General features: G+C 41.6%; 1 protein-coding gene across 4 annotated transcripts; it reads left to right on the top strand.

Annotated features, from left to right (window-relative positions):
• Positions 1-1,005: 1,005 nt before the first annotated feature.
• LOC119219254 (uncharacterized) lies at positions 1,006-26,053 on the top strand. 4 transcript variants are annotated; one of them, XM_037474320.2, is made up of 50 exons: positions 1,006-1,186; positions 1,517-1,585; positions 2,469-2,493; positions 2,610-2,627; positions 3,122-3,187; positions 3,575-3,702; positions 3,779-3,895; positions 5,229-5,286; positions 5,371-5,418; positions 5,683-5,751; positions 6,718-6,857; positions 7,453-7,584; positions 7,677-7,734; positions 7,835-7,915; positions 8,257-8,319; positions 9,100-9,134; positions 9,268-9,336; positions 9,431-9,452; positions 9,552-9,575; positions 9,715-9,783; positions 9,876-10,015; positions 10,230-10,346; positions 10,531-10,588; positions 10,757-10,801; positions 10,887-10,943; positions 11,026-11,171; positions 11,544-11,645; positions 11,726-11,774; positions 11,850-11,930; positions 12,411-12,956; positions 13,050-13,127; positions 13,346-13,479; positions 16,883-16,966; positions 18,002-18,059; positions 18,185-18,267; positions 18,804-18,936; positions 19,132-19,473; positions 19,570-19,691; positions 19,765-19,878; positions 20,070-20,127; positions 20,946-21,077; positions 21,448-21,615; positions 21,837-22,004; positions 22,530-22,604; positions 22,690-22,841; positions 22,922-23,077; positions 23,500-23,557; positions 23,645-23,725; positions 23,848-23,916; positions 24,012-26,050. In XM_037474320.2, exons 1-50 carry the CDS (start codon positions 1,160-1,162, stop codon positions 25,502-25,504), a joined length of 6,417 nt encoding a protein of 2,138 aa, XP_037330217.2. In that variant the 5' UTR covers positions 1,006-1,159; the 3' UTR covers positions 25,505-26,050. The 4 variants fall into 4 exon arrangements, with proteins under 4 accessions (XP_037330217.2, XP_037330220.2, XP_037330216.2 ...); XM_037474323.2 differs by having other exon boundaries at positions 18,804-19,473; positions 24,960-26,053; XM_037474319.2 differs by having other exon boundaries at positions 18,804-19,473; positions 24,012-26,051.

Here is a 26,053-nt window from a genome sequence, read left to right as displayed (position 1 = left end):
TGCAACTTCATAAAGTATCATCTTAATGGATGAAAATGCATCTCAATACATTTGTTGATCCTAGTTTGTATTAATATGTGTGTTGGGTCTCAGTCAGAGACTGCGATACCTGCTGATTACACCAGAGAGTAATTCACAGCATGAGAAACAAAGACACTCAGTCAACTTCAAGTTTTACTTGCTGCAAGGGGAGCCCGGTACTAGACACCTGATCACAGCCAACTCCGACCGGGCTCTTCCTTCAGACTCCTTTTATTTAGCTATCTGGTCACTTATCAGTGTTGTCCACATGTTGGTGTGTGTTGATATTCTCTTCTGGTCGGAGAGATACAGCAACAAGTTGCAAAGGCGTTTCACACGACAGCAGTTATACAAATTCCTGAGCAGAACAGTTGCACAATGATTACAACGTAAACCTTAATAATGTGACGTTTGAAAAATAAGACATACAATAAAACCCTCTGGAATCTAGAGAAGTGGAAGTATAAAGCAGCATCAAATAATTGAAAACATTTAAAATACGTACAATAAGTACAAGCACTTAAAGGTTGTGTTAAATACTGAGAAAGGGAAATCTTGAATTGTGGCGGCTGGCTGAAGTACTTCCTGTTGCATGTAAACGCCTCGGTTTCCATCCTGATCGCAGCATCCAACATGTTTGCGGGTCATTATCATCCATAGAAGTCAAAATGCTAACTGCTAACACATTGAAAATGTGTAAATTATCATTTCAATAGTGATTTTAATGTGAAGGAAGGTGTTCATGCGTTTTTGGAGTGAGAATAAAGTTATAAACCCTCGGCCACATTGCCAACGCGGAATTGGCAATCAACAGTTGCTTTATTATTATATCCTCCCAGCACTGAATGAATACCCACTCGACCACTAAGGTGTAGCAGTGAGCCGGAAACCTGGCGGCACGCGCTTAGGGGAGGAGTTTGGCTCTCTGACGTCACAGCTGCTGCAGCTTTTTTTTTTTTTTTTACTTCAGTTGTCGCACCCGCACTCGGAAGCAGTCAGACGCAACTCAAAGTGACTCGAGCGGAGACACAGAGTGATTCAGAGTTGTTTTCCTCCTCCCCTCGGAGCCCGCTTGGCTGTCGGTCTGGTTTGGACGGAGGACGCGGTCTGGGGGAAGCTGGTGCCCCCCCGCCCCGACATGGAGGGCGTCCGCTTCGGTTGTCAGGTAACGCGGCTCAGTGCTCAAAGTAACGGCGCGCAGGCCTTGTTCGTGTTTGTTTGTGTGTGTCTGTGTGTGTGCGTGTGTGTGTGTGTGTGTGTGTGTGCGCGCGCGTGTTGCCGCTTGCCTCTTCGCTCAAACTAAATGCTTTTAAATTTAGTGTGCCTTTTTTGTTTTATTTTGGGTCGACGAAACGTTTCAACACATGGTTTCTAAGAGTTCGTCCTACTCTTGGGTGTGGCACGAGATATTTGTAGTGTGATGAAAAACTCATATATATATATATATGACAAGTGTATGTTCTAAGTTGTATGTTTTTATTTTATCTACTCGCAGGTCTGCCTCTCCAAATTTGAGAAGGTCTGTCATATTAAGAACCATATGTACTCGCTTGAACATCTACAGGTGGGTGTTTCACCTTCCGTTTCCTGCCATCTGGTATAAAACGCCGCAATTAAACCCGGGTGTCCGGAGGGAAAAGAGCACAAGGAGAGTGACTTCTCGCTGTATTCCACTTGGCGGGGTCAAGTGAACCCTTCTGCACTGTTTATTTTAACTCTCAGAAAAGACTGTACTTGAGTCTTCATTTCCCTAGCCTCATTGTCATTTAATGTGGACTGCAAACATTGAAAAAAAAAAACATCTTCATGTACACTCGCTCACCCTCCACTACATCCAGGTTACACAGGAGCCTTTACACCGGAAAGAATGGTATCATTATTGTTCACCACAACCACTCAGATTATTATGTTTCAACTTTCCCGAGGACGCAAACATTTAATCCGACAATTAGTTAAACACTAAAAAGGCACACAACCAATAATGTCAGCTGAAATTTTAAGTAGTATCTCGAAGAATATGTGGATTCAAAAATATGAGACTGATAATCAAAAGCTTTTTTGTAGCGCTGAGTTAGAGAATCTTTGCCCTGTTTTGCTGAAGATTTCAAGGCAAGCAGGATGTGCAGCGCAGGCAGACACAAGGACACACACCGACAATCAGAAGCTTCTCTGTAGGTCTAGAGAGGGGGTCATCCAGGCTTCCATTTTTCGAACACGTGCCTTTGATTCATTCGTTTGCTCCTTCTCTTTTTTAAATGATCTAACAAGACCAAGAGAAATAAAATATCCGAATGTGATTACTTGTATATCCCTGAGAGAGATCAGTCCTGTATTTTTCTCCTGTTAATGATTATTCTGATTCATGTGGGCGTTCCCAAAGTCCTCTTTCTATGTTTACCTCGACCTCAATTAATCCCACTGCACGTTTCCTCTCTTCTTACCAACAGAAAAGCACAGATGTCTTCAAGCAAGGTAGTAGTGTTTTCGTTTTGTTTTTACATTTTAACTTTCACAGCATTGTTTTTGTTACTTGCATAATAGTCATCATGATGTACATTTTATGTAAATAAATCTGTTTTGTTTTGTAGATATTTTTCGGAGTATGGGTAAGCCTTCTTTTCCTTGTATGGTTGATGCTTCTAAACAGCGTTCCTGTCGCTTCAGTGGGACTTTTTATCTTGTGTCCTTGATGCCTAACAGATATTTTGAGTTCTTCCTTTCACATTGAAACCACTTTGCTGAAACTTTTTAGCGTATTCATTCATTAGTGTTGGTGTTAGTGTTGGCAGAAGAAGACAGAACAAGATGACGTAGTAAACCACTGATAATAATGTAGAAGATGCGATGGAAATATGTTTTTTAAAATATATTCATGAATTTTAGTCTTAAAATGACACATTATACCACAAATCAGTGGTCTGTATCTATGGCACCGTGTCACATTAAGCAATTTAGTTTTTAAAAAAACTAGTAACAAGCTTTTATTCCAATTTGTGGACTAACATGATTGAAATAACAACGCACAGTTATTAACGGATTTAAATTTCATCACCCGATGTCACATGGTCTGCCCTTTCTTCCATTGTTTTCTACTCCACAGTCCAATTTCCATTGGTTGCAGTCGCTGGCAAACGGTACAAACCAGACCCCAGACAACCCATCACTGGTGAGTAAAGTGTTTGGTTAATTGTTGAGCTTTTCTCTCATGCGTCCCATCAGGAGCCAAACCACTGAGTGCTTTTACTGTAACACAGTTTGAGGACAATGTAGTGAGGAAGAGGGAACATTTTCAAAATGATAACATTTTAAGTTTAAGCAGATTTTTGTTTACCGGTGAGCTCTATGGTTTAGTTTTAAAGCTGCTGGGGAAAATAATGTATATTTTTTTTTTATGAGCTCAAAGTATTTCACATTTTTTTTGCAAGTTAACTAAAATTTGTGGAATATGTAATGCGTTGAACAAACCTAGACCGTGGTTACCTGGTACTGTTCTGCTAAAGAAATTCAAATAGACTGTTTGAAGTAATTATTTTTTGAATGTGTTTTCCTGCAGGCTTGTCTTTGTGTTTCAGTCGAGAGACGGAAACATCTTTTTACTTGTGCCATATCTGTGAGGAAAAGCATCAATTAAATAATATTTTATTCCACCTCTCATCTGTGGACCACTGCGCAAACTACTTTGTAAGTGCATAATATAAAAAAATGAACCCAAATTTGAAATTCTGAATAATAATTTCATTGATGTTTTTTATTTTAGAGCTACAAAAACCCAAATGTACTGAAGTTCTCCTGGATCCCCACCCAGAAGGTGGATAAAATGTTGAGGCGCCTGAACAAACGTGAATTGAATGAAAGAAGTCGCGGACAACTACAGGTTTGTACCCGGAGGACTGAAATCGTGTTGTTGGAATTGTTCTTTAAATCTTACCAGAATTATTCTTCTATTTCTTCCGTGGCTAGTTTCTACTTCACACTTTCAGCTATTAAAATCGTTCAATATCTCTCCTCCCTCCTCACCCAATGCCATTATTTCAAAATAGAAGCCGCAAAGATTATCTGTACTTTAACCATGAAGCTCAGGATAAATCTGTTATGTTGAATACTTATTGCTCTTTCAAATAGTACTACTAATTTTGCTAGTACTTCTAGTATGTGGTATTAATACTAAAATTACTTTTACTGCTACTAATACTACTTTAATTAGTAGTACTTCAACTGGTATTCATACTAAAATTACTCTTACTACTACCACCACTAGTATTGGTTGAATTATTAAAAATACTATTCCTACCAGTAGTAGTGACACTGCAACTTGTAGTACTTTTTATAGTAGCAAGAGTAGTAGTATTTCTACTGCTATTAATACTTTAACTCCCCCCCTCATTCTGCTACTACCATGCTAATATATATATATATATATATTAGTATTTTATACTGCTTAATACTTCAACTATTACTACTACAATAAAACTACTATTACTATCAATATAGTATTTCTACTACTATTAATACTACTATGACCAATAGTACTACTTTTTTCTTTTTTGTATTTTCAGCAATTTTCTCAAATTAATTAATTGCAGCTTTTAGCATTTCAACTCATCACTTTGCTTTTGTCATTAATAAAGCTCTCAAAACGCTCTGTACACTGCTTGCATCCACCCCCCTGTTGTTTCTTGATGTATTACGGTTTCACAGCAGTGCCAGATGTGGTATCTCAAACAGAATGGCACTGGCTGAGAGAGAACTTCAAGCCTTTGATACCCTTCTATCACGTTGAAGTGGATGGGGGTGGCTATGTAGGACATGCGTGGTGGCAACTTCATGGGCACTTATCAGTTTAAAGCTCAGTCTCATTATTCGATGTTGAACACACTGAGATACAAGCTTAACATATACAACTTCATGCATGATGTACACAGAGAGAACACAGATGTATGAAAGAGCTGCACAAATTCATACATGGTGCTGCACAGGAAGAAGGAGTTGACTCTTCGGGGCCAACAAGAAACGGTTCATTTCTGTGTGTAATTTCTCAACATACAAGTGAAATCAATACCAATATTAATTCTACCATTACATTCAGTGTTATCAATCTCGACATGCATAGGAGATATAAAACATCTCCATTCAGATAAAGAGGCTGTAACAATATTTGGTTGATGGGATGAAAGCGAGGAAGTTTTCATTATATTTTCTCTTCGAAGATGCTGGACTTGCCTGGAAAGGTGTTTAAACCGCTCAAAATGAAAACCTACCATGAAGGTATACAATTCTTTTTCTATGAAATATTTAGGGATTGTGTATTAAATTACTTGTTAATGTTCATGATCTCATTCTCCTCCCCAGTGATGCGCGCTCTCGGGGAAAATGAAAAGCTTCTCGACAGTCTCGAAGGTGTGTGCATAGTTCTCTCAGGGCTGCAGTTCAATAAACAAAAAGTGGTGCTTAGTCTGTTTGACTTGTAATAACTACTTCACTTTGCTACAGCTTTCAAAAGTCCATTTAAGTAGCTGTTCTGGTACTTTTAGTGATACTCAACTATCCACATTTAGCCTCGACGGCTCACACTGTATCTTTCACTATTTAGAGATTGGAGACTAGATTCACTATTTATCTTTCGGTCCACGTTTGATCGCTGCAATCTTGTTTCCTCTATAGCTGTCAAGCCACAGCGGACGACACTACAAACGTACCAAAGAGACCCCAGCAGAGAACACCCACTCCTTGGTCAGTGACTCTTGTTGGGGAAGAATTTGATGAGCAGCATTTGTGTGGGAGTCCCTCAGGACTGTGGGTTGACCTTTCTCGGGAAACCTGTGACCTGTCCGAGTTTAGGATAGCCTCCAGTCGAACCAAGAAGCCAACTGATGCCTTGACTAATTCTTATCCTGTGTGTTATTTGTTTTTGGGGTTGGCGATTGATTGGGCGCCACCAAGGGGGGGTCAGGAATGTTGACTTATGACCTTTTGGAATTTTCCTCAAGTCTGTCCTGAGGGTTAAGGAGAGGGGTCACTTCTTAGCTCAGTTATAAGACTCTCTGTCCCTTTGTCAGATCCTTCCTGCTCCTCTGAGGGAGAAGGAACAATCTGTCCCTTCTGTCTGTACTTACGGCTTGTGTTGATGATTTCTGTAATCTTTATCATTTTTCTATATTCTAGTTAGTAATAAATATTTAATCATAAAGCGAGTTCAAGATACTTTTGATTTCTCACAAGGCTTCAAACCACAAATTTCCACCACAACTCTCACTCAAAATGTCATCTTTTCGGTGCAGAATTTGGCTGCAGGGGAAATAGTCCTTTCCCTAAAGTTCCTTAAAGCTGTAGTAGGCTGTCACAATTTGAGAATCCAGCTGTCCTGTTGAGCGACTCTCGCGGACTCTTGTCTTGTTACCGCTTCTCTATTCATACTAAGACTGAGGGTCCGTATTGCTTTAAGGACCGAGGACAAGAAAGACAGAGACACAACGGGGGAACATTTTTGTGCACAACAAACTACATTGAACAAATAATAATGTGGGAAAGCTTGCTTTATCACTATTGCTTTACTATATTATATAATACCAATTTTAATTATTAGATCCAAGAAAGGATTTCCCCGATCAATTGGATGACATTCACATACATACTGCAGCTAAAAATAACTACGTTGTTGTCTTTGAACTTTTTTCTTCTCTGATCTTGTTCCTGTAGGAACGCAGCACCTTGTTGAAATCGTTTGTGTCGGGCAGCCTGAGAAGAAACACTACCTCTGCACTCTGTGCCACCTGACTTTGACGGGCCACGCGGTCATCAAACACGTCCTGAGCTTTGACCACATCTTTTGCTACTTTGTAAGTTGTGATCAATGGGTGTTATCTTTATGTCCATTCATTACATTACATGCCGTTTAGCTGACATTTTTATCCAAAGAGCCTAGCCTAGTTACAATACAAGTGCGTTTCAACCATAAAGATACAAATTCGGAAGAACAAGAAAGTGCAATTTCATCAAACAAGCCGATTTACAACTTGCTATAGATAAGAGGGGTTTTCTCTGCGTTCTCCAGGTTCCTCCCACAGTCCAGGGACATGCTCTGGGTGGTTAGGTTAATTGGTGCCTTTAAATTCCTCAGTGGTGTGTGTGAATATGTGAGTGAATGGTTGTTTGCCTCTGTCACAGTGCAGGGTGCACCCCGTCTCTCTCGGCTGACGTTATCTGGGATTGACCCCAGCAACCCCCCGCCGCTCTAAGGATAAGCAGTGTAGAAATAACTGACTGATAGTGGGCTCTATACAGATAAGAGTGATGTACAGGTTCAACCAGTGTGTCCGGCCACTTCTGTGAATTCCAGTGTGTGTGTGATTTCACAACAAACTGGAAATATATACGCTATACTTGTCGTCTTGCGTGGTTATTTTAGTAATTCACACCAGTTTTAATCTGCAGAAAGTGTGGCACCCGTCTACTTTGCTGGCAAAGGAATCCTACAAGGAATACTCCTGTCACTTTGCCTCCATGATGCTGGATTTTGCAAAGCAGACGGAGAATATTCATGCTGCTATAAACACTGATATGAAGGTAATACATCCTATCAAAAAAGTAACTCATGCAGAGTTCCCCAACGTATGCTTTTGTTTGCATTGATTTGAATCTGTATGACTCTGTTGCAGCAAGTAAGACTGGAGGCTGGAAAATTCACAGCAATGCGTTTGACTTGTTATGCAGATGGTCGGTATATAATATTTGATGCCACACTTTACATTTTTCTCCTCTAAAATGAGCTGGAGCCTCAATGGAGTTTATTAATTGAACATGTGGTTTCTTGTAGCTTTGAAGGAACTTGAATCCATGAGAAAGGAAAACCAGGAGAGCAGCTTGGTTACAAGCGTTAAACCAGGCGACAAGTTGGGTATGTTTAATTTTAATTTGTGTTTCAAGTCAATGCGGAGCCGCAGATTTTGGCAACCAGCGGGATATTTTATTGCAGACGGGTTTACAGCAAAATCCAACATGTTTATCCTTTCATCATGTCTTCTACACCTTTTTGTGGTCATCCCACCAGCATCACATCATGCCCACACTGACTTCATATGCCCTTTGTCAGACTTTCCCCCCATACTTTCATTTTTTGTTTTCCAATCTACACAATCCAGAGATGATGTACTGTGTGATACACTATGTCTCAAACGCAGTTTTGGGACATGTTCCACCTGCAGAAATTCAGATTGTTCATTGTTCTCTACTTCGCAGACCACTTGCCATCGACTGTATTTCGTGGTCTGTGGTACAAAGATCCTAGACTACCTGTCACTAGTAAGTAATATATTTGTATGTGTGTGTATATTTATACATGTGTATATAAGTGCGTACGATGTTTAACAGAATTCTTTTAATGGACATAAATAATTTGAACAAAGTCAGTTTGCTCGCCTGCAGAATATCTTCAACTGTCATAAAAAGTGGAACATTTTCTCTATCCTCCCATCACATAGAAGTGGGGGTGTAGGAAGGATGGATGTCACCTTCATGGGTATTTAGAAGTTTATGGCTCAGTCTGAACCGAAGGGTCAGCTCTTTACATTCCAGAGATGCTGAACAACAACATTTGTTGTACACAAATCAACCCTTTCAGGGTCAACCAGAAACACTCAACTGGCTCCAGTTACACGCAGTTCTATATGAAATCTGTATGATCGTTTGTTTGAGACTTCTCATAAGCTTATAATATTATATAGAATGTTATCAATTCAAACCTGCATAAACAGGAGAAATGAAATATCTCCACACACCAACTAGACATGTATGCAGACATGGGACATTTTACTATCATAGCCGAAGGGGGAAAAGTGTATTTCTCTATGCTTATTTTTATGAGCCCAACATGTTTTCGCTGAGTTATTAAAATTTATGGAATTTGGAATTTCTTTGGGCAGTAAAACAAATGTAAACCTCCTGAGACAATGATTAGTTCTTCTGAATTCAAATATACTGTTTGAATTAATTATAATACAGTAATTATCTGGGTAATCAATTTCTTCTATTTTTAAATATAGTGCATATATAATTGACCACTTTAATCTACTTTCTTTGTAGATGTGGGATCTGGATCCTACAAACTACACTGTCAGGTAAATAGACTCCCAATTACACATTTTATTACGATAGCCTTGCTATTAATACTGTTACTCGTACTATGTATTTTGTTGGAACATTAAGAACCATTTATTTTAACACAATAAACTTGTTTCTTTTTATTGGCAGAATTGCAGTGTGGGCTTTGAGAACATGTTTCATTATTGCACACATTTGTCAAACTACAAGCACAAACAGGTATATCAATGTTCTCATAGCTTCACAGCAAATATTTATGATTATTCATGAAACGCAACAAAATAAAACCTTACATTTCAATTTTGTTCTCCAGATGCTCAAGAAGTTTTTTGGAGGTACCATTCACTTTTCTTTTAATACATAAATACGATTGTGTATAACTGCTCTTTTGCATAAGTTATGTGTTTTTTTTTTTTGCTACACCTTTGCTACAGGTGATGGATGTTCAGACAAACCGGGTAAACGTTTAATCTTATTGTTACAGTTGCAAACACTTACTTTGTTTGAAACAATGTTAGAAAAAACACATATTAATATATTAATAATTGATCTAGGTATTAAACTCTTGCTCTAAACACACTTTCCTTTGAACATCAGAATGGAAACCCAGTCTGGGTTTGTACGAGAAAGCTCTCAAGAACCCAAAGGAGAATAAACCGCTTGTTGGTGAGTGCACCCACTCATCAACGCATTTCGTCGCAATGTTAAACTGAATAATGTGCCATGTCCTCACTTCCATCTTTTTGTGGTTTGTTCAGGCGTTTCCCTGGTTGTGACGTGCGTCTGCTCGGAGGTCCACAAGGAACCTCTTTATGTGTGCTTTGCATGTCAGGATTGTTTCACAGAGTCTGCTCTCGAGCAACACTTTGACTCACAGAGACATCTCATACACACGTCGGTGAGTCCCCAAGCATTATTTACATGGTTTGTGTTATTATTACTATTTTTTCATATTCAAGGGCTGATGTACCGGTATTTGGTGTCTGTTAAAGGAGTCTGGTTGACTTAAGAAATAAAAAAAATCCTTTCCAGTCCCAGAAACGCGTTAACGTACAACTGCCTTTCCTGGACTGTACCTCGGTTTATCATTGGCCTTTGTCTTAAATTCTCAGCTGTACCAGAATCCCTGGAGGCTGACACTTGCGTGGGAGAACTGTGTGGATTTGAAAGCCTTGAGATCAATTGCCTGGGAAGAGGAGAAGCTTAAACCAGATCAGATGACACTGAAGGTAAAATGCCGAACACATGTCAAAGATGAATTTCATAGTTTCATAGCATGCAAGCTAAAAGGCAAAAACTGACCACAGGGAAGCTTGTTACTGTCATAGAACAAGAAGGTTGGTGCACTGACCTGTTCTGTAGACTTAATAATTTTCTTCTGTCGTTACTAATTAAGAATTCTTGCTTTCTCAGGTAGTTGACATGCCTAAAACGATGTTTGAGAAACTCGGCGCAATTGGTTACCTAAAATGTAAGAATTGGTCCCAGGTGAAATGGTTCAGATACAGCTAACTGCATCCTTCCTCTCTGCCCTTAAGCCCCAGTCTTTGTGAACATTATGACCTGTGATATGTGCTCTTGAGATTCATCTCACAAACTTGGTTTGACATTGTTCTCTCATCCTTCATTGCGTCTGCAGTGATGAAGTGTCTCGAACTACAACACAGCATCATAAAGCGAGACGGTTAGTGATTAAAGAACTTCTCGCCGTTAAATAAGATCAATTCATATTGATCACTTTGATCTGACTTGTGCGTGTTTGTCTGCAGTACCACCCTGTGAAACCTACAGTAAACTCAAAGAAAACGATAGATTTCCTCTACTAGGTGAGTACCGTCGTACTAGAACGGTCTCGACAGAAATCACAAGTGCACACTTGGTGTTTTTGACTTTTCCTCCTGGTTGCAGGCAGACAGTTCCTGGTCATGCACAACAATTGTATCCAAGGACAACTGCCAACGAAGGGATTCTTGTGCCTGCTCTGCGAGAGGAAGTTGTCCGATGACGAATTTTACGCTCATGAGTTCAGTCGGGGACACATTGCAACGTTCATTGTGAGTATTTTTTAATAACTGCTGTGCTCTCATCTCAGTATGTCTTCAGATAGGGGGCTTGCAATCAGGGAGAATTGGGGCACATTGGACAACGGATGGACTTATTGTCTAGTGGCATATATGTGTGGTGGAAGCCTGCAAAGAGTCTAAATTTGTATATTTACTTCTGACCGAATGCAACAGTTTACAATCAAGTCTTGAAAGCTTTTTTTAATGTGTGTCTTTCTGTTGTATCTGTGCGCTGTCATCTCCTTAACAACTTATATTTACCAACAGCCACAGTTCTCCTGGTTTTAATTTGTATGTTGTCATTTATAAATGGTTACAGTTTTAAACAATTTAAAAAAATGTTCATTGTGTGTTTTTGTGTAGGAGCGTTTCCATCCAGGCTCGCTGGATTCAAACCCAGATGAAGAGACTTTCTTGGACTTGGCAAAACAAGCAGCACGTTATCACCCCATATCACATGTGCAGGTATTCTGTAGCTGACATGGATTTTCTGTATCACCTTTAGCAGGCCATTATGCATTTAAGTCTATTTTCTGCCTTAAAAGGAAGTTCAGTTGAGCCAGCCTGTCAGGGAGACATGCACCTACTCTGAAGGTGAGTGACTATGTTTATTTATTGTGTTAATAAAAGCGCCACACATGCATCTTTTAACTGCTTTCTTTTTTCCAGCATTATCCATACTGACATCTGCAAATAGGAAAAGTGGGAACGCAAACCTGAATCCACAAATAAACCCCAAAATGAAGTTGGGTAAGTCATGTTTATCATTCAATATTAGCCCCATACCAGTGTGGGAATGGAAACATTTGCATTTAGTTGAGGCTTTGGTAGTCTTGGTTTATTTATTTATTTATTAATGCTTCTCCATCTGCGCCGTCCATAGCTTAAAGCGTTTTGTTTCTTGGTTTTACTGCCATATTTTAACAAAAATGTTTGCAGAGGCTTTTAACAGTTAATTTGCGTAACAGTAGCAGTAACAAAAAAAATGTTTTGGGTGGGATCTGCCTTGGGACATTTTAGGGATCTGCCTTCACAGGATCAGCAACATAAACACGTGTTTGCCACATGGCTTAATGGTCCTTGCTATTTGACGGAAGATGTCAACAGACGTCCTGGTAACCAGGATAGTTCTGGTTACCGACAGTTCTTAATTTGTTTCCTTTTGCACGATTGCTTACGGAGTGGCCACTTGATAGGATCATTTTTCATATCATTGGTTTGCCATTTTAGTCCCCAGACCAAAAAGGAAAGCTGTGGAGAAGGACAAAGTGAGGGACGGCGGTGAGACGACCTTGGAACAGACTGTGGGAGTCTGTGCTAAAGTCACCGATTCTTTATGTCCGAAAGGCGGCGAAATGGGAGACAACAAGGAAACTGTGCCGTCATGTGGAAAGGAATTGCTAAAGATAAAGGAGGAGTTTTTAGGGACAAGTTCAGACGAGGTGAATCAAAGCGAGACACGCCTGGTGATAAAGGAAGAGAAGATAGAAAAGCCTACAACAACCGGACCAAGTGGGAAGGCTGTCGAAAACGGGCAGAACACGAACGAAAAAGAGCAGAGCGAAAGAAGCAAATGTGTTTTGGCACAGAAGAGGAACATCTCGCAGACCGACACCTGTCCTGTGGATGATGGAGAGCAGGAAATCGGCAATAAACGCCAGCGGCTCACCCCGAAAACAGACCCCCAAAACATGCTGATTAGCACGCAGATGGAGGTGAACACACCTGACGAGGGAAAAAGTGGAAAACCAAAAGACCAGACTGCAAATAACAAAGGTTTGTAAATGTCACATTTAATTGTGATTGTACCTTTTTTTTTTTTTTTAATCAACGTTTTGATGACTATGTCTTAATCTGTGATTGGTGCAGCATCCTCTGAGGCCGACCTGCAGCAAGTGGCTCATCTGTGGCAGTATGTCAAGAGGAAGATACGAGAGCCTGTGGTCGGTCAGTGTTTATTTTTAAGCCAATTTACCTCCAACTAATATGTGCATAAATGATTGCATTGCTTGTTTCATTATTTTTTGAGAGTTCACTATTTAACCATGTCAATAAAGGTCAAATAAATACCCTTTTTGTTATATTGTGACAATTTACCAAGTGTTTTTTAATTGTCTGATTATTTGGATTCAAATACAATATTAAGTGAACAATGCGTCTTCTAGGCTTGGATTCACTCATTGAATGCAATTGTGATGAGCTTGCCCCCATCTACCTCTGTGAGTGCTGCTCGCTGAAGATCCTAGAGGAGGACATCATCAGCCATGTTACTGGGGTAGACCACCAGAGGATGTATCTGGTGAGTGCTGTTATTAAAAAGGACTGAGACCAATTAGCAAGTTTCATTATTCCAGGCATTAGTCAGTGCCACAGAGGCTAGTGAAGGCTAGCCACAAAGGCTAGCTATCAGCTAAAGACATACGAGATTTTCTCAGGCTGTTGTAGCCATAGATGTCTGGTCCGTGTGTGTAGGCAAATGGCGGCCATCTTGCTACAGTGCGCTTGTTCACCCATAATATTGTGTTGTTAGTGATACATGTACTTATTAATTAACCATAACTTGCTGTGTGTGTGTGTGCGCACACACATAATCAGCTTTATAGAGATTATGTAAGTCACTCTTGATTATGCACAACATTGATTCATCTAATTTACAAAATTTGCAGAAGAATAATGAGAAGGGCAATTCGTTTAGCATGGCACTCTGGGGGAAAAAAAACAAAAGCGAAACTGACATGAGGACCTGACGTTCTCATCAGGTCCGTGTACCTTTTGATCGTCCCTTTTACCGTTAAAACTAAAACACTCGTTTCTCGTTTTAGGTCCAAAACGGGAAAACTGAAGTGGGCAATTATGCTATGAAACCGTAATGTGAGACTCCTGAAAGGATGTAGTTAGCAGACCAATCACAGCCTTGCGGGTTGCACGAGCTCGCGTAGCTCTTGACGCAAGTCTAGAAAATTGGTCCACGCACGCAAGAGGGGGTGAAAAGGCACGCAAGAGGCCCTTGTGTCTGCATGTCCTTGCGTTTCGCTGAAAAAAAGCATAAACTAGGCTTAACTGGGACTGAAATAGAAATTAAATGTTTTACAATGGTTTTCTCTTGGAAATAAAATGTCTGTGCAGCCGAGAACTTGCCCTAAAATCTGTCTTTGAGGTGGAACTAACATGGACGCAATCAGTAGTAACTTGAGACTTATTTTTTTTCAAAATAGTAAAAATAAAACTGAAGTAAAATTCCTTGGAACACAGTCCAAAATTAGATCTTCTCATCCTTTGACCTTTTCCGCTTAAACATTCAATTCAGGATTGAAGTGTGACATTATGTAGGTTCATTATGCTTAACGTTTAATATAAAGAAACCAAAAGTGGTATGTTTGGTTTTTAAATGAAATAAATAACACCAGATGTGTACAACAATGGTTGCAAATTAATCCTAAAAACCACATAAAATAAACCACATAAAATATTTCTGTAATAACTGATCATAACTTTAACATTTTCTATGGTTTAAATACATATGTTCTGCCCCTAGTGGTGGAGATGTGAACACGTTTACTCTGCGTCTGAAGCGACGCAATGCGTGGAAAATAAATATCAGAGCCAAGAGCAGCGAGTGTGCGATAACAAAGCACTTTGATTAAACTATATGAGTAATTATTTTATTAGCTCTATTTTTCCATCAAACAGCGGAGGTGAGTATCGCTGTGTACATTGATGAATGAAAATACATCAGCGTGTAGTCAACTACTGCTGCTAACACATTGCGTATGACCAGGATTATTTATTTATATTATTACATTAACTTTTCTGGTTCTGGTATGTTACCATGCTAAGCTCTGGCATCGCAGACGGATTTCTAGCATACACACGTTCCATTGCGTTGACTGAATCGACGTACTTCCGGTGTTACACCGAAATCTGTGACCCATCAGGAACTGTGACCGCAGAGGGCGCTGTTTCACATCGTCTGCTCGTGCGTGCTAGACAATGGAGGGCGAAGAAGAGCGCCTGTTTAGCGGCTACGATTCGTATTTTCGTTTTATGGGAAAAAGAACAAAATGAATTTACGGAGTAAAAAGTTGTCAGTTGTTCGAAGAAGTCGTTTTTTGGTTCTAAACGAAGCACGAATTTAAAAAAACGAAAAACGATTGTTTTCGTTTGATGGTTTTTACAGTAAAAGGGAGGATCAAAAGGTTCACGCACCGTTCAAGCCCCGCCCGGGGTCACACGCGCAGCGGAGGGAGAGGGAGATAACGAGCGCTGTACCAACAGGCAGCAAACAACGGATAAGACACTGCTCCACGGGGAAAACAAAATACAAACAAGCAATTATACGTTGATGGACAGATCTGTGCTTCAATCAGATGGCAGATCTGTTTCAGCTGTGACGAACAACGCGAGCACCTCAACCACGGCCAAATAAAAAGGTAAACGCTAGGAGGCATTTGTGTCCCTGGGCTTCATGTGCCCATAGTACATTTTGTGGCAGACCTGTATGCTTTTATTGAACGCAACCAGAACAAACAAAATCTACATCAGTCATTGCTGGATGTTTCGTTATGTGTTTGTGAAAATCTACTGTTAACGTCGGGTACATTTTGTTTTGTTCGTTTGGACGGTTGTCAGGGGAACAAATTGGAAGTCATCATCAGGATTGACCTATAAGTGTACGAGGCCTAAACTCATAGGACTGCCCGGAAATTGCACGAAACCAGGATAAGGGATTAAGCCGGGATATTCAGGTTATCCTGGAGGAATTTAGCTCGGACATGGTTGCACAAAAGCAGGTTGAATTAAACCCGGCAAAGTAACCATGGCGATTTATTCTTTGAAGCTAGCCAGACCAGGCTAAAAGCCAGGCTAAAATTAATCCCGCAATCTCGTGTGTTAAATCAGTTGAATCACAGTCAAAATTTGAGCGCGCAAATAAGGTTCACGCGCGCGCGTAAATTAAACATTCGCGAGCATAAGTCCGCCTCGTATGGAAACCCATTTCCGCCACAAAAAAGAAATAGAAAGCCTGGATTTCTTTATTCAACTTTTGTGCAATACCCCCAAGGGCTTTTTTAAGCACAATAAGTGGGTTTGTAGTGGTGCGCTCAGTTGACAAACTGACTTTGATCGGTGTGCTGCTTCATCCACGAACAAACAAGTTTAAACCATTTGGGTTTTCACAATCTTTATTTCTGCGATCTCCCCAGAACTCAAAGCTGAACTTTGACAGTGATATGGAATTTTATTTCATCGGAAACTGGATTTCCTTTTCATTTTTTTTTCTGATTACTGATGATCAATAAATATTTTTAACAAACTAATACCAGTGAGTTTTTTTATTTTTTATAAAGATATTAAATCCACACCTATCCTTTTTAGGACACAGCTTCACATTGTCTCCTAAATGTTTGTATACTTTATGGAATGTAGGTTGTTTGTTGTACCACATTGACCTGCCAGATTTAAAATCCGAATTTGGGGAGAGTATATACTTTGCCATTGTATTGATATGACTCAATATGTACATATATAAACACACTCATTTTTCTACCATGGGAGACAGCGCTTGTATTAGTGAAGCCTTCTATACTTTAAAAACACAGCAGCTCACATTACTGTTGACTCTACCAAATTCTGTACATTTGCATTTGGGTTTTGTTGTAGTAATGGCTGCTCCTGTATGTTTCTGACATCGTTTCTTACAGAAACTTGCACAGGAGACCCGAGGGGAGACGGTCAGACACTCTGCTGCTTTGTCTGAACAAGAACATGGATTTGGATCCGCTCAGGTTTGGTTCTTCTTAGAATAGTGACTTCATGGACTAAGATTAAAAAAGATATCTAATTAGTGCTGCAACAACGATAATCGATTATTAAAAGCGTTGGCAACGAATTTCATTATCGATTCGTTGTGTCGCGAGACTATTATGTTTGAGTATTAAAAAAAAGTTGCGCGCGCCGCGCAGAGCTGAGAAAGAAGAAGTTGAGCGCTCGCGCAGCAGAACAGGGAAGAAAAAAGGCTCCGCCCAGCAGAGCATTGCTAAGAAAAATAAATAAAAAAGAGCAGAGCTGAGGTAGAGGAAAGACCACCGGAGAGACCCGTAATACTGTGAAACATGCGGAGGAAGAGAAACCAATGCGACCTAAATCCTCCCAGGTATGGGGATACTTCACACTGAAATGGGGGCGGAGGGGGGGGGGGGTGGTGATAGCGGCTTTCTTAGCAGCGCCAGTCTCATCTTTTTCCGTTCTAATTGTCCGCGCTTGACTCTAAGGTGTAACCTTTATTATTGTTCGGTCTGAAACGGCGCGCCCAGTGACTGATGGTGCAGAAATATTGTTCGGGAGAAAGGTCGGTCCGGGAGATTTTCGGGAGGGGCTTTGAAATTCGGGAGTCTCCCGGAAAAGTCGGGAGGGTTGACATGTCTGATTGTAAGATATGCAAAAGCGACATGGCCTGGCACGGGAGCACCACCGCGATGATTCAGCACCTTAAACGGAAACATGTTGGAAAAATCTAATCTAAATATTGTTTGTGCCTAATATATTTAATTTGACAGCTGTAAAGTATACATCATGCGAGGTGTGTTTTTTGTGTTAGTCCATTTTATTTGCTTACTTAGGGATGTTCAAGGAGCAATCTGTGCACTTTCTAAATGTTTTGCACTGTCAGTTCTATTTTTCAATAAAGGGTTGGAAATTAATGTTTAAATTTTTTATCCGATTCATCAATTAATCGACAGATGAATCGATTATTAAAATAATCGTTAGTTGCAGCTCTATATCTAATTCATTCATTTGATTGTTTTATTTCTTATGTCCAGGTTGTTGAGTTGGATTATCTAACCTACAATAAGGTCTTTAAACAGGACTTTGATTCAGGTGAGGATACTGCTTAGTTTTGAGATTGCTTTTTATATTTGTACTCATTTTGGTTTAAAGCTCATTCGATTCAAGGGAACTGAAAGCATTAAAGGGTCAGCAGAAGATTTTCTCTTCACCCTCAGCTCTGTCCAGTATTCAACCTGTGGCCACCTCGGTCCCCCTTCAAGCTCAACACCCGGTCTGTTCTATGGAGGATGATCCCCAGGTCCGTATTTTTGCTTTCCAAAGTGTTAATTTGACAAAAACTATGCAGAAAAATGTTCGTTAAGCCAAATCCTTTCATCTGATTTTTCACATGTCATTTATATTAGCTCACACAAATGCATCCATTTGTTCGTGGCCCCTCTGTCTTTTTTTGAACCCATTGTGGCCCGTAAGTCAAAAGGTTTGCCCACCCCTGCTATAGACCTATCCTCAGAAGGATATCTAATGGACTATCTAAGTACTGCAAGCTAGACTAGTATGCAGTTGTAGACACAACACAGGGGGTCACCCTGAGTGAATCTGTGTGTGTGTGTGTGTGTGTGTGTGTGTGTGTGTGTGTGTGTGTGTGTGTGTGTGTGTGTGTGTGTGTGTGTGTGTGTGTGTGTGTGTGTGTGTGTGTGTGTGTGTGTGTGTGTGTGTGTGTGTGTGTGTGTGTGTGTGTGTGTGTGTGTAATGGACTGCTCATAAGCAATTGTCATTCAGAAGTGGGACTAGATGCTGGTCTGCTAAATATGGTTGTTTGCCTTCCTTTCATAGATGTTGGTGATTGATGATTCAGGAGACTCTTCAGTAACTACATTGATGTCCACAATGACTGAAACAACCTCCAATACAACCAGAGCCCTCCCTAAATCAAACGATCCCCAAATCAGAGCGTCAAACTCACCTGGTCAGTCGGTGACAACTTTTTCCAGTCGCAGTGAGGGTCAAGCTAAAATCATTTCAAACACAACTGTGGGGCCGTTAAAAAACCCCACCACTTCCGAAGATGTGTGGAGTTCTGAAAATGCAGCAACTTCAAACTCTTGTGTAACCAACCCCGTCACCTCCACGCTGATGACCAAGTCTTCAAAATCCTCCCCAGACGCCTCAAAATCAACAGCACCCACCTGCCAACTTCATCCCGCCCTCTCCAGGGCGACTACAGCCAACACCGTCTCCAGAGAATCTGCTACCAAATGTACAGCGACGATCTCCGCCTCGCCTGCAGCCACCTCCGAGGCGTCGTGCACAACGCAGAGCAGGAGTAGAGCTGCGACCTTAGTCAGAGCGGTTTCCTTGGAGTCTGGCTCCTCCTCCCAAACCGGATCCACGGCGGCGCTTGAAGCCGCCTGCAGAACTCTTCTGAAATCCGTTGCCGGTCCCAGGACGACCGAGGCGTTGTTAAGAAATGTGAAGAGGCCAGACGCGAGCTATCAAACAGTCGGTCGGTATTATTTACACCGGCAAAGCTCCTCGGTCAGTCGCTGTCAGTTGGTCTGTTTTTAATCCGAGGGCCTGCTTTGCTTTTTTTACCTTGTAGGCTTGAACCAGCTGATTAAAGTGTCGTGTGGACAGAAGAAGCAGGTCTACTGTCGGCTGTGTTCGATCAGGCTGCTGAAGTCCGAACACACGTGCAGCATCACCCACCAGTTTAACTATGTGGTGCGTGCTTTATAACTATCATTGTAGGACAACCCATAAAGCAGGGCAAGTATTGATGTTTTTTTCTCTCCAGAGAATGAAGTTCCCTCAATGGTCTTGCAAGCCGTCAGAGCTGCTAAACGAATTGCCCAACAAAGTGGCCCAATTGGCCGAGGACGAGAAAAAAGGAGGATCCATCCCCTTCCCGGTGAGCTGCTCCAGTCTCTTCACACTCTTCCAAATGAACCTTTTCTTGCACTCGGTGTGGTCTAGTTAATCGGCGTTGTTACAGTATGTACAAAAATGTCATTTGCATGAGAGCAAACATCAAGATCTTGCAGATTAGAAAGGGAGTTTAACTGGTATAGTTTCTAATGACTTTGGTTTTATTTCTGTTAGAGACTGGTGGTGACTATCGACGTGTACAAAGAACTTGCTGATCTCCCGGCAGAAAAGGGTAAATATCCAAATAACTCTGTCTGTCTGTCTAGGCTTTCCTGGAATATCCTGAAAAGAATCAGATCTTAATTGTGTAGCATTTAAAGTTAATAACTGAAATACTGGCAGACACAATATGCCAGTGAAATTTCTCAAAATATGAGTGTTTTGGGATCCTGATACTGACTCCCAAATCATCCTGAACATGTGTCGCCACAGAACGCCTTGAGTCTCTGTGTGGGGATCGCAGACTCTATAAATGAAATATGAACTAAGTCAAAACATATTATACAGTAAGTTTTCCCCAAAAATGGCATGTTTGGGAGATGTTGCAGCATCTGTGAGTGGCAGCAGGCGTCGACATGAAGAGTGTCGATATATAAAACGCTTCATCTCTGTGGAACAAAAACACACAAGCTCTTTTTGTTGTATGATTAGATAAGAAAGAGTTTATTTTCTTCATATTCCATTTCTACCAAAAGCTCAGTCTCCCTTTTAATCATCAGCTGTGTATGGGGAAATGTCATGTGAATTCTGTCTCTTGACTACTTTACAAAAGACATTCCTTTTATGATGAGTATGCATGTCAGACGTGGTGTACTCATGAAATATCTCTCAGGACGACTTTGTGACCACACATCTGCTAATCGATATGTCTTTTCGATCCTGTAAAAAATGATAAACCTCAAATTGGGGATTTTTTAAATGTGTGGTCATTATCTTGGTCTTTAACAATATTCTACAGACGACGACGACGACAACAACTGTGCTTGTAGTGAATTTTATTGAAGTGAGAAGTTGAATGAAGCGCATAACATTTTCTCTCTGGATTGGCAGCTTTAGAGCGATTGAAAGCCACGCTGGAAAGAGGCGCAGGGGTCACATCGCCCACCACCGCCAACCCTGTGCCGGTTTTGAGACTGGAATTTCCTGGAGCCAGTCAAAGCGACACTTGGAGCCCGGTCGATGGTGAATTCATGGGCCCTTTCTCAGCAACATGTTTTAAAGTGTATCGTTGTGTAAATAGTAATGTTCCATGCACGTGTGCCCCGAATGAGCAGAGGTATTTTAACTTGTTTAGATTCTTGATAACTCAGCCACTCGGACGTTATTATTAGAAGCCTGTAAATGAGACGCATTGACGGTTGTGATTATATTACGCATTAGATGCCACAGAATGAGGGAATTTCTTCAGATAACCAATCCGAGGAGAACAACAAGTGTGTGCTGGTCTTAATTGGTCCAGATCCCAGCTGAGAGGCCATGTGCAAGATTTGTTGCTGACTCTAGGTCGGTCATGAAATATCCAGTCGAATAATGGTAGCTCTTCTGATTTCAGACATCGAATCCAGTTTTAAAGAAGGATCCCTCGCTGTGGGCCGTGTCATCAGAGCTCAGAGTCTGGAGAGTTCAGAGCCTGAAGCAGACGACCAGATTCTAGACAGGCTGCATTCCCTCTTGAATAAAAACGAGCCCGTCTCTAATCCTCTCATTCAAGACGTTGCAGGTACGTCCGTATCGTCACAGCTGGACTGATAATGCATTAGACATCAATGTTCCTGTCAATAGAAGCTGTTATACAAATGGCCTTTTTGTATTGTTTTGGGTGAAATTATGTCAGTGCAGGAATTTTAATGTACAGCGTCTTTATTTTGTTAGTCCTGCAATGGGCTTATTGCATCACCACTCAATTACACAAGTGCGCAATCCCTTTTATTAACTTCACAGTGGCCAAAAATATGAATCCTCAAACTCATGTTGCAAGCAAAGAGACTCCAGAGTGGCGACAGCAGCAGGAGAGAAGTCACCCAGAGACACAAGAAGCAAGGAAGGTGTTGGAGGTCTCCCTGAAAACATCACCTCTAAACCCAGTTGTGCTTTCAAAGATTAGGATAGGTAAGCGTCAGTCATTCATGTATTACCGTCTTTGCCATCCAATGTACTTGTTGTTGGGGAGTAGCAGAACTATTTATTAAACTACATTTACTACACTACATTTCTTAGGCAATCACTGTTTGAAAGACGGGTAGAAGACGACAAAACACTGTGCCATTGTGAATCAGTTTGGTCCAGGATGCAGGTCACTAAGTTCAAAGAGACTCGTAGTGTACAAGATATTAATCAATTTTCCCCCAACAATAGTTATTGTTTTTTATTTTATTTCTGCTCTTCATCTCTTCGTTTTAATCTTTATATTTTACTATGTCTGACTTTGCTGCCGTTATCCTGTAAATGTTCCGGCTGCGGGAAGGATAAAGGATTATTATCTGTTCAGTAGCTCTTTGATTTATTAAGTAGTGAGTTGATATTTTCCCAGGCCCCGTGCATCGTGCTCCTTGCTCTCACACAGACTGAACGGGCCACGAGCCAAGCATAAAGGCAAGTTTCTAAATGAACGTGTTATTTTGTATGGGCACACAGGGGAGTGCACTGAAGGCAGCAGTCACTTGTCGAGCTACTTGAAGGTGATGGGCTCCGACCGGGAACCAGTCATAGGTGAGTGCTAACAAACGCTTTTCACGCGCATTATTTCATTTATTTTCACATGACCATATGTTAAAGACGTAAGCGCGGTCTCCAGGTTTGGGCTTTGTGTGGGAGTGTCGCTTCGTGTCGGAGGTTCAAGGGCTGTCCAGGAGCCCGTTCTTCCTGTGTGAGAGCTGCAGTGTGACGCTGCCGAACAGGGAAATCTGTCAACACATGGTCAGCACTGACCACCGGGTCAACTACATTGTGAGTGTTGCCTCAATAACGCATACAGAGGTTTTTGACTATCAGTCCCACATTTTTATATCCTAATGATTTGTTCTCAGATGAGTCAGCACCCTGACCTTCTGTATTTCTGGCCGGAAAATTACCCGCCCGAATACCCGGATCTTACTCTGGAGAATTGGATGAAACTCGACATTCTTAACGGCATTGCCCAGATGCTCTCAGAGGGGGAGCGTTACCACAAGACTGATGCGCAGGTGAACCGTTAGGGACATGCATCAAGCGTGTTTTGTTGTTTCAAGACATAAGTTGTCTATGTTCTCTTTTTGAAAATCGCCTTGATGATCTCAAGACTTCACAACTAAATTCAATTCAATTCATTTTATTTTTAATAGCCCAAAATCGCAAATTACAAATTTGCCTCAGAGGGCTTTACAACTAAAGAAGCAACACATACAACCACCTCCTTTATTGTAGCATTTCCCAGTTGGTATTATTGTGGCCTACAGCTTAGTAGCTGTATTTGCAAGATGTAACATACATCTTGCATAATAATTACCTAAATCCAGGCAGAATCTGCACAGGCCTACTACAATTCACTGCATCGTAATAAGATGAAGCAAAAGATGTGTGTATAGTGGAAACGTACAGCCATTATGCTAATTGTTTCTCTTCTCAGAGTATCCTGCTGGGAGTGGATTTGTATGAACGCGTTCTGACCGCTTCCTTCAGTGAAGGTATCAGTGAGCAAATGATTCAGAGTTTATGGAGGATGAGGGTGAATAGCATTTTGTATCAACTATGCAATTTGTTTTTTTTGGTAGCTTTACAAATCCTTAAAAACATCAAGAGAGAGCACAAGCTGAGCGTCTGCTGTCCATCCATCTGTGATCCACAACAAAAGGGTAAGTCCCATTAGCCCGGTTACAGGGTAACTTATTTCTTGTTCTCATGCACAGCTTAACTAAAGTGACTAATACAGGCGGATTATGAGTGTGAGGCATGCATTGTGGTTTCTTTTGCACAGGCCAGCTGCCTGATGACCAGCACAGTCCAGAGGAATCGCTGCCCATGGAGGCGCAGCAGAGAAGTGACGGTGAGTAGTTCCTTTGAAAGTGCAGTAAGTGTATTTTTGTAAATTAGGCTTCTTTTTCTTGAGTTCTCTTATTCTTTCTCCACTGTCTTTATTAGAACCAATTGTCCAGGACAATTTGCATGGGGTCAAACAAAGTGGAGTTTTCAGTCATCTGGATGTGACCCGTGTCTCCCCAAAGGCAAATTCTGTGTCTCCGGTCTGCAGTGCTGACCCACGTCTCCGTCACAGAGAGCAACCAAATCCCGGACCCGCAGTCTCTCTGCAACAGAGGCCTATCCCAGAGTTGCCAGGGAAACGGGCGGAGGCGCACTCAGAAACCACATCTTCCTCTGTAGTTTGTCCTCCAACCACTCAAACCCTGCCCACGTCTTCCAGAGATCAGAGCATTCCAATTAAGAAAAGACCAGCTGTTGAATGTATTGGCTCATTGATCAGATCTTCCACTAATAACCCCAACATCACAGACCCTTTCCCTGCCAAATGCAAACTCTCATATGCTGCACTGCAGCCTATCATTGAGCCAAGCGTTTCTCAGTCCACTTCTGTGAACCTCCTTCCCCTGCCGCCTCAGGACAAAGACCCTGAAACTGTGTCTTATGAACAAGACATACCCGTTGTGGACCAGGCAACATTTGATCATATAATGGCTCTATTCCGAGAGAGGCAGTCTAAGGGAAATGTGTTACCTTGCACCTCTGCTCCAGTTAAGGGTGAAAGTACCAATTCCTGCGCGGCTCCAGCCAAAGCAGTTGGTACCAAGTCACCACTCGCCAGCCCTACTGACCAAGCATGTATGAATGCTCAGACGAGCACCAGTCAGTCCACCCCGGGTCCCGTTGACTGTGCAGCCGTCAGCCGTAGCCCAGGCAACACGGCACGGCCAGAGGATCAGGGCCCCGGGGCTGATCAGCTGCCCATTAACGCCATCGTCAGTGTCCGGTCAGAGCAGCCTGGACACCAGGTTGTAGGTGGCATCAATAAAGAGAACTTCACTAAGCTGAACCGGGGCGATCTGATCACTCCCTGTTTCTCCTCTGTTGCAGAAATAAGCCCCTCTGACGCTTCAGGAAGATGTGGTCAGTACAATCGGATGGCTTATGTCGCCGACACACCGTCTGGTTATTTTTCTTCTGGGGCTGCTGGAAGTTACACAACACCGGGCTACTGTCCTGCACAAACTGGGAGATCCTTTCAATGTGAAGGGTACCCTGCGGGGGAGCTCTACTTCCCAAGCCAGAGTCAAGCCACGCAGGAAACCACCAGCCAAAGTCTGCAATCTTTTGGAAACGGTCTAGCGACTCGAATGGCGCCACAATGGGTAAGGCTGGGAATGCACCAGCAGCAACTCGTGCAGCAGCAACAACGCATACTGCAGCAGCAACTTGGGCAGCAGCAACAACTTACACAGCAGGAGCTAACACAGCAGCGTTGCGCCGCCTGGGCAGCGAGCAATGGCAAAGTGACCAATGAGGCTGCCTACACAGGCGCCGCCGCGGCCTTCACCCCTCCAGCCAACCCTTCGTTCTCCGATTACGACTATCGAGTCACAGAACAGGCCTCAGGTTTACCTCAACCATCCAGGTTTTAACCGTCCTCCTGTTGCCAACACTCAAGTTGTGTCTCTGCAAAGTCCTCCGCCAGAGGCTTTTTTAAACGTACCTCCCCCTACGATCAGTAGTACTCCTCCCTGAAACCACCTGTACAAGCATCTGAATGACAAGACCAAGTTATTTCTGCAGTTAATCCCCTAATTACTGCTGTGTGTCTGGTAGACACGATGAAGTTCAGATGTGTCGAGTCATCAGTGAGATGTCACATGGCACGATGGAGGTGTGCTTGTGTGGGTTCACATTTGTTCATTTTTAGTGTTAAACACTATCTGTTGAAGTTGATACTGTTGAAATGATTTCTTGCTTTAAATATGAATGTGACTTTGTAAACCTTTTCAAAAAGCTGATTTTTTTAAACATTTATATTGTAACCTTTTCAGCAGACTGATTGTTTTATATTAATGTTTTTTAATTTTAATAAAATCCAGAATAAAGTTCTTGAATGTGCAATATATTTATTTTCTATAAAGTAACAGTTCCAAGCTGGGCCCCAGGCCTATTAAACCCCTGCTCTACAGATAAGAAAC

The sequence above is a fragment of the Pungitius pungitius genome, chromosome 17, assembly GCF_949316345.1.
Source record: "Pungitius pungitius chromosome 17, fPunPun2.1, whole genome shotgun sequence".
NCBI lineage: Eukaryota > Metazoa > Chordata > Actinopteri > Perciformes > Gasterosteidae > Pungitius > Pungitius pungitius.
The sequence above is the reverse complement of the archived record's forward strand: the minus strand, read 5'-3'. Positions and strand labels throughout refer to the sequence as shown.

Excerpts from the sequence above, each read along its gene's own strand:
- LOC119219254 (XM_037474319.2), top strand. The coding sequence starts at position 1,160 with ATGGAGGGCGTCCGCTTCGGTTGTCAG. Across the intron at positions 12,957-13,049 it reads CCAGACTGCAAATAACAAAG|CATCCTCTGAGGCCGACCTG; the intron begins GTTTGTAAATGT and ends TGATTGGTGCAG. Across the intron at positions 19,474-19,569 it reads CGCGAGCTATCAAACAGTCG|GCTTGAACCAGCTGATTAAA; the intron begins GTCGGTATTATT and ends TTTACCTTGTAG.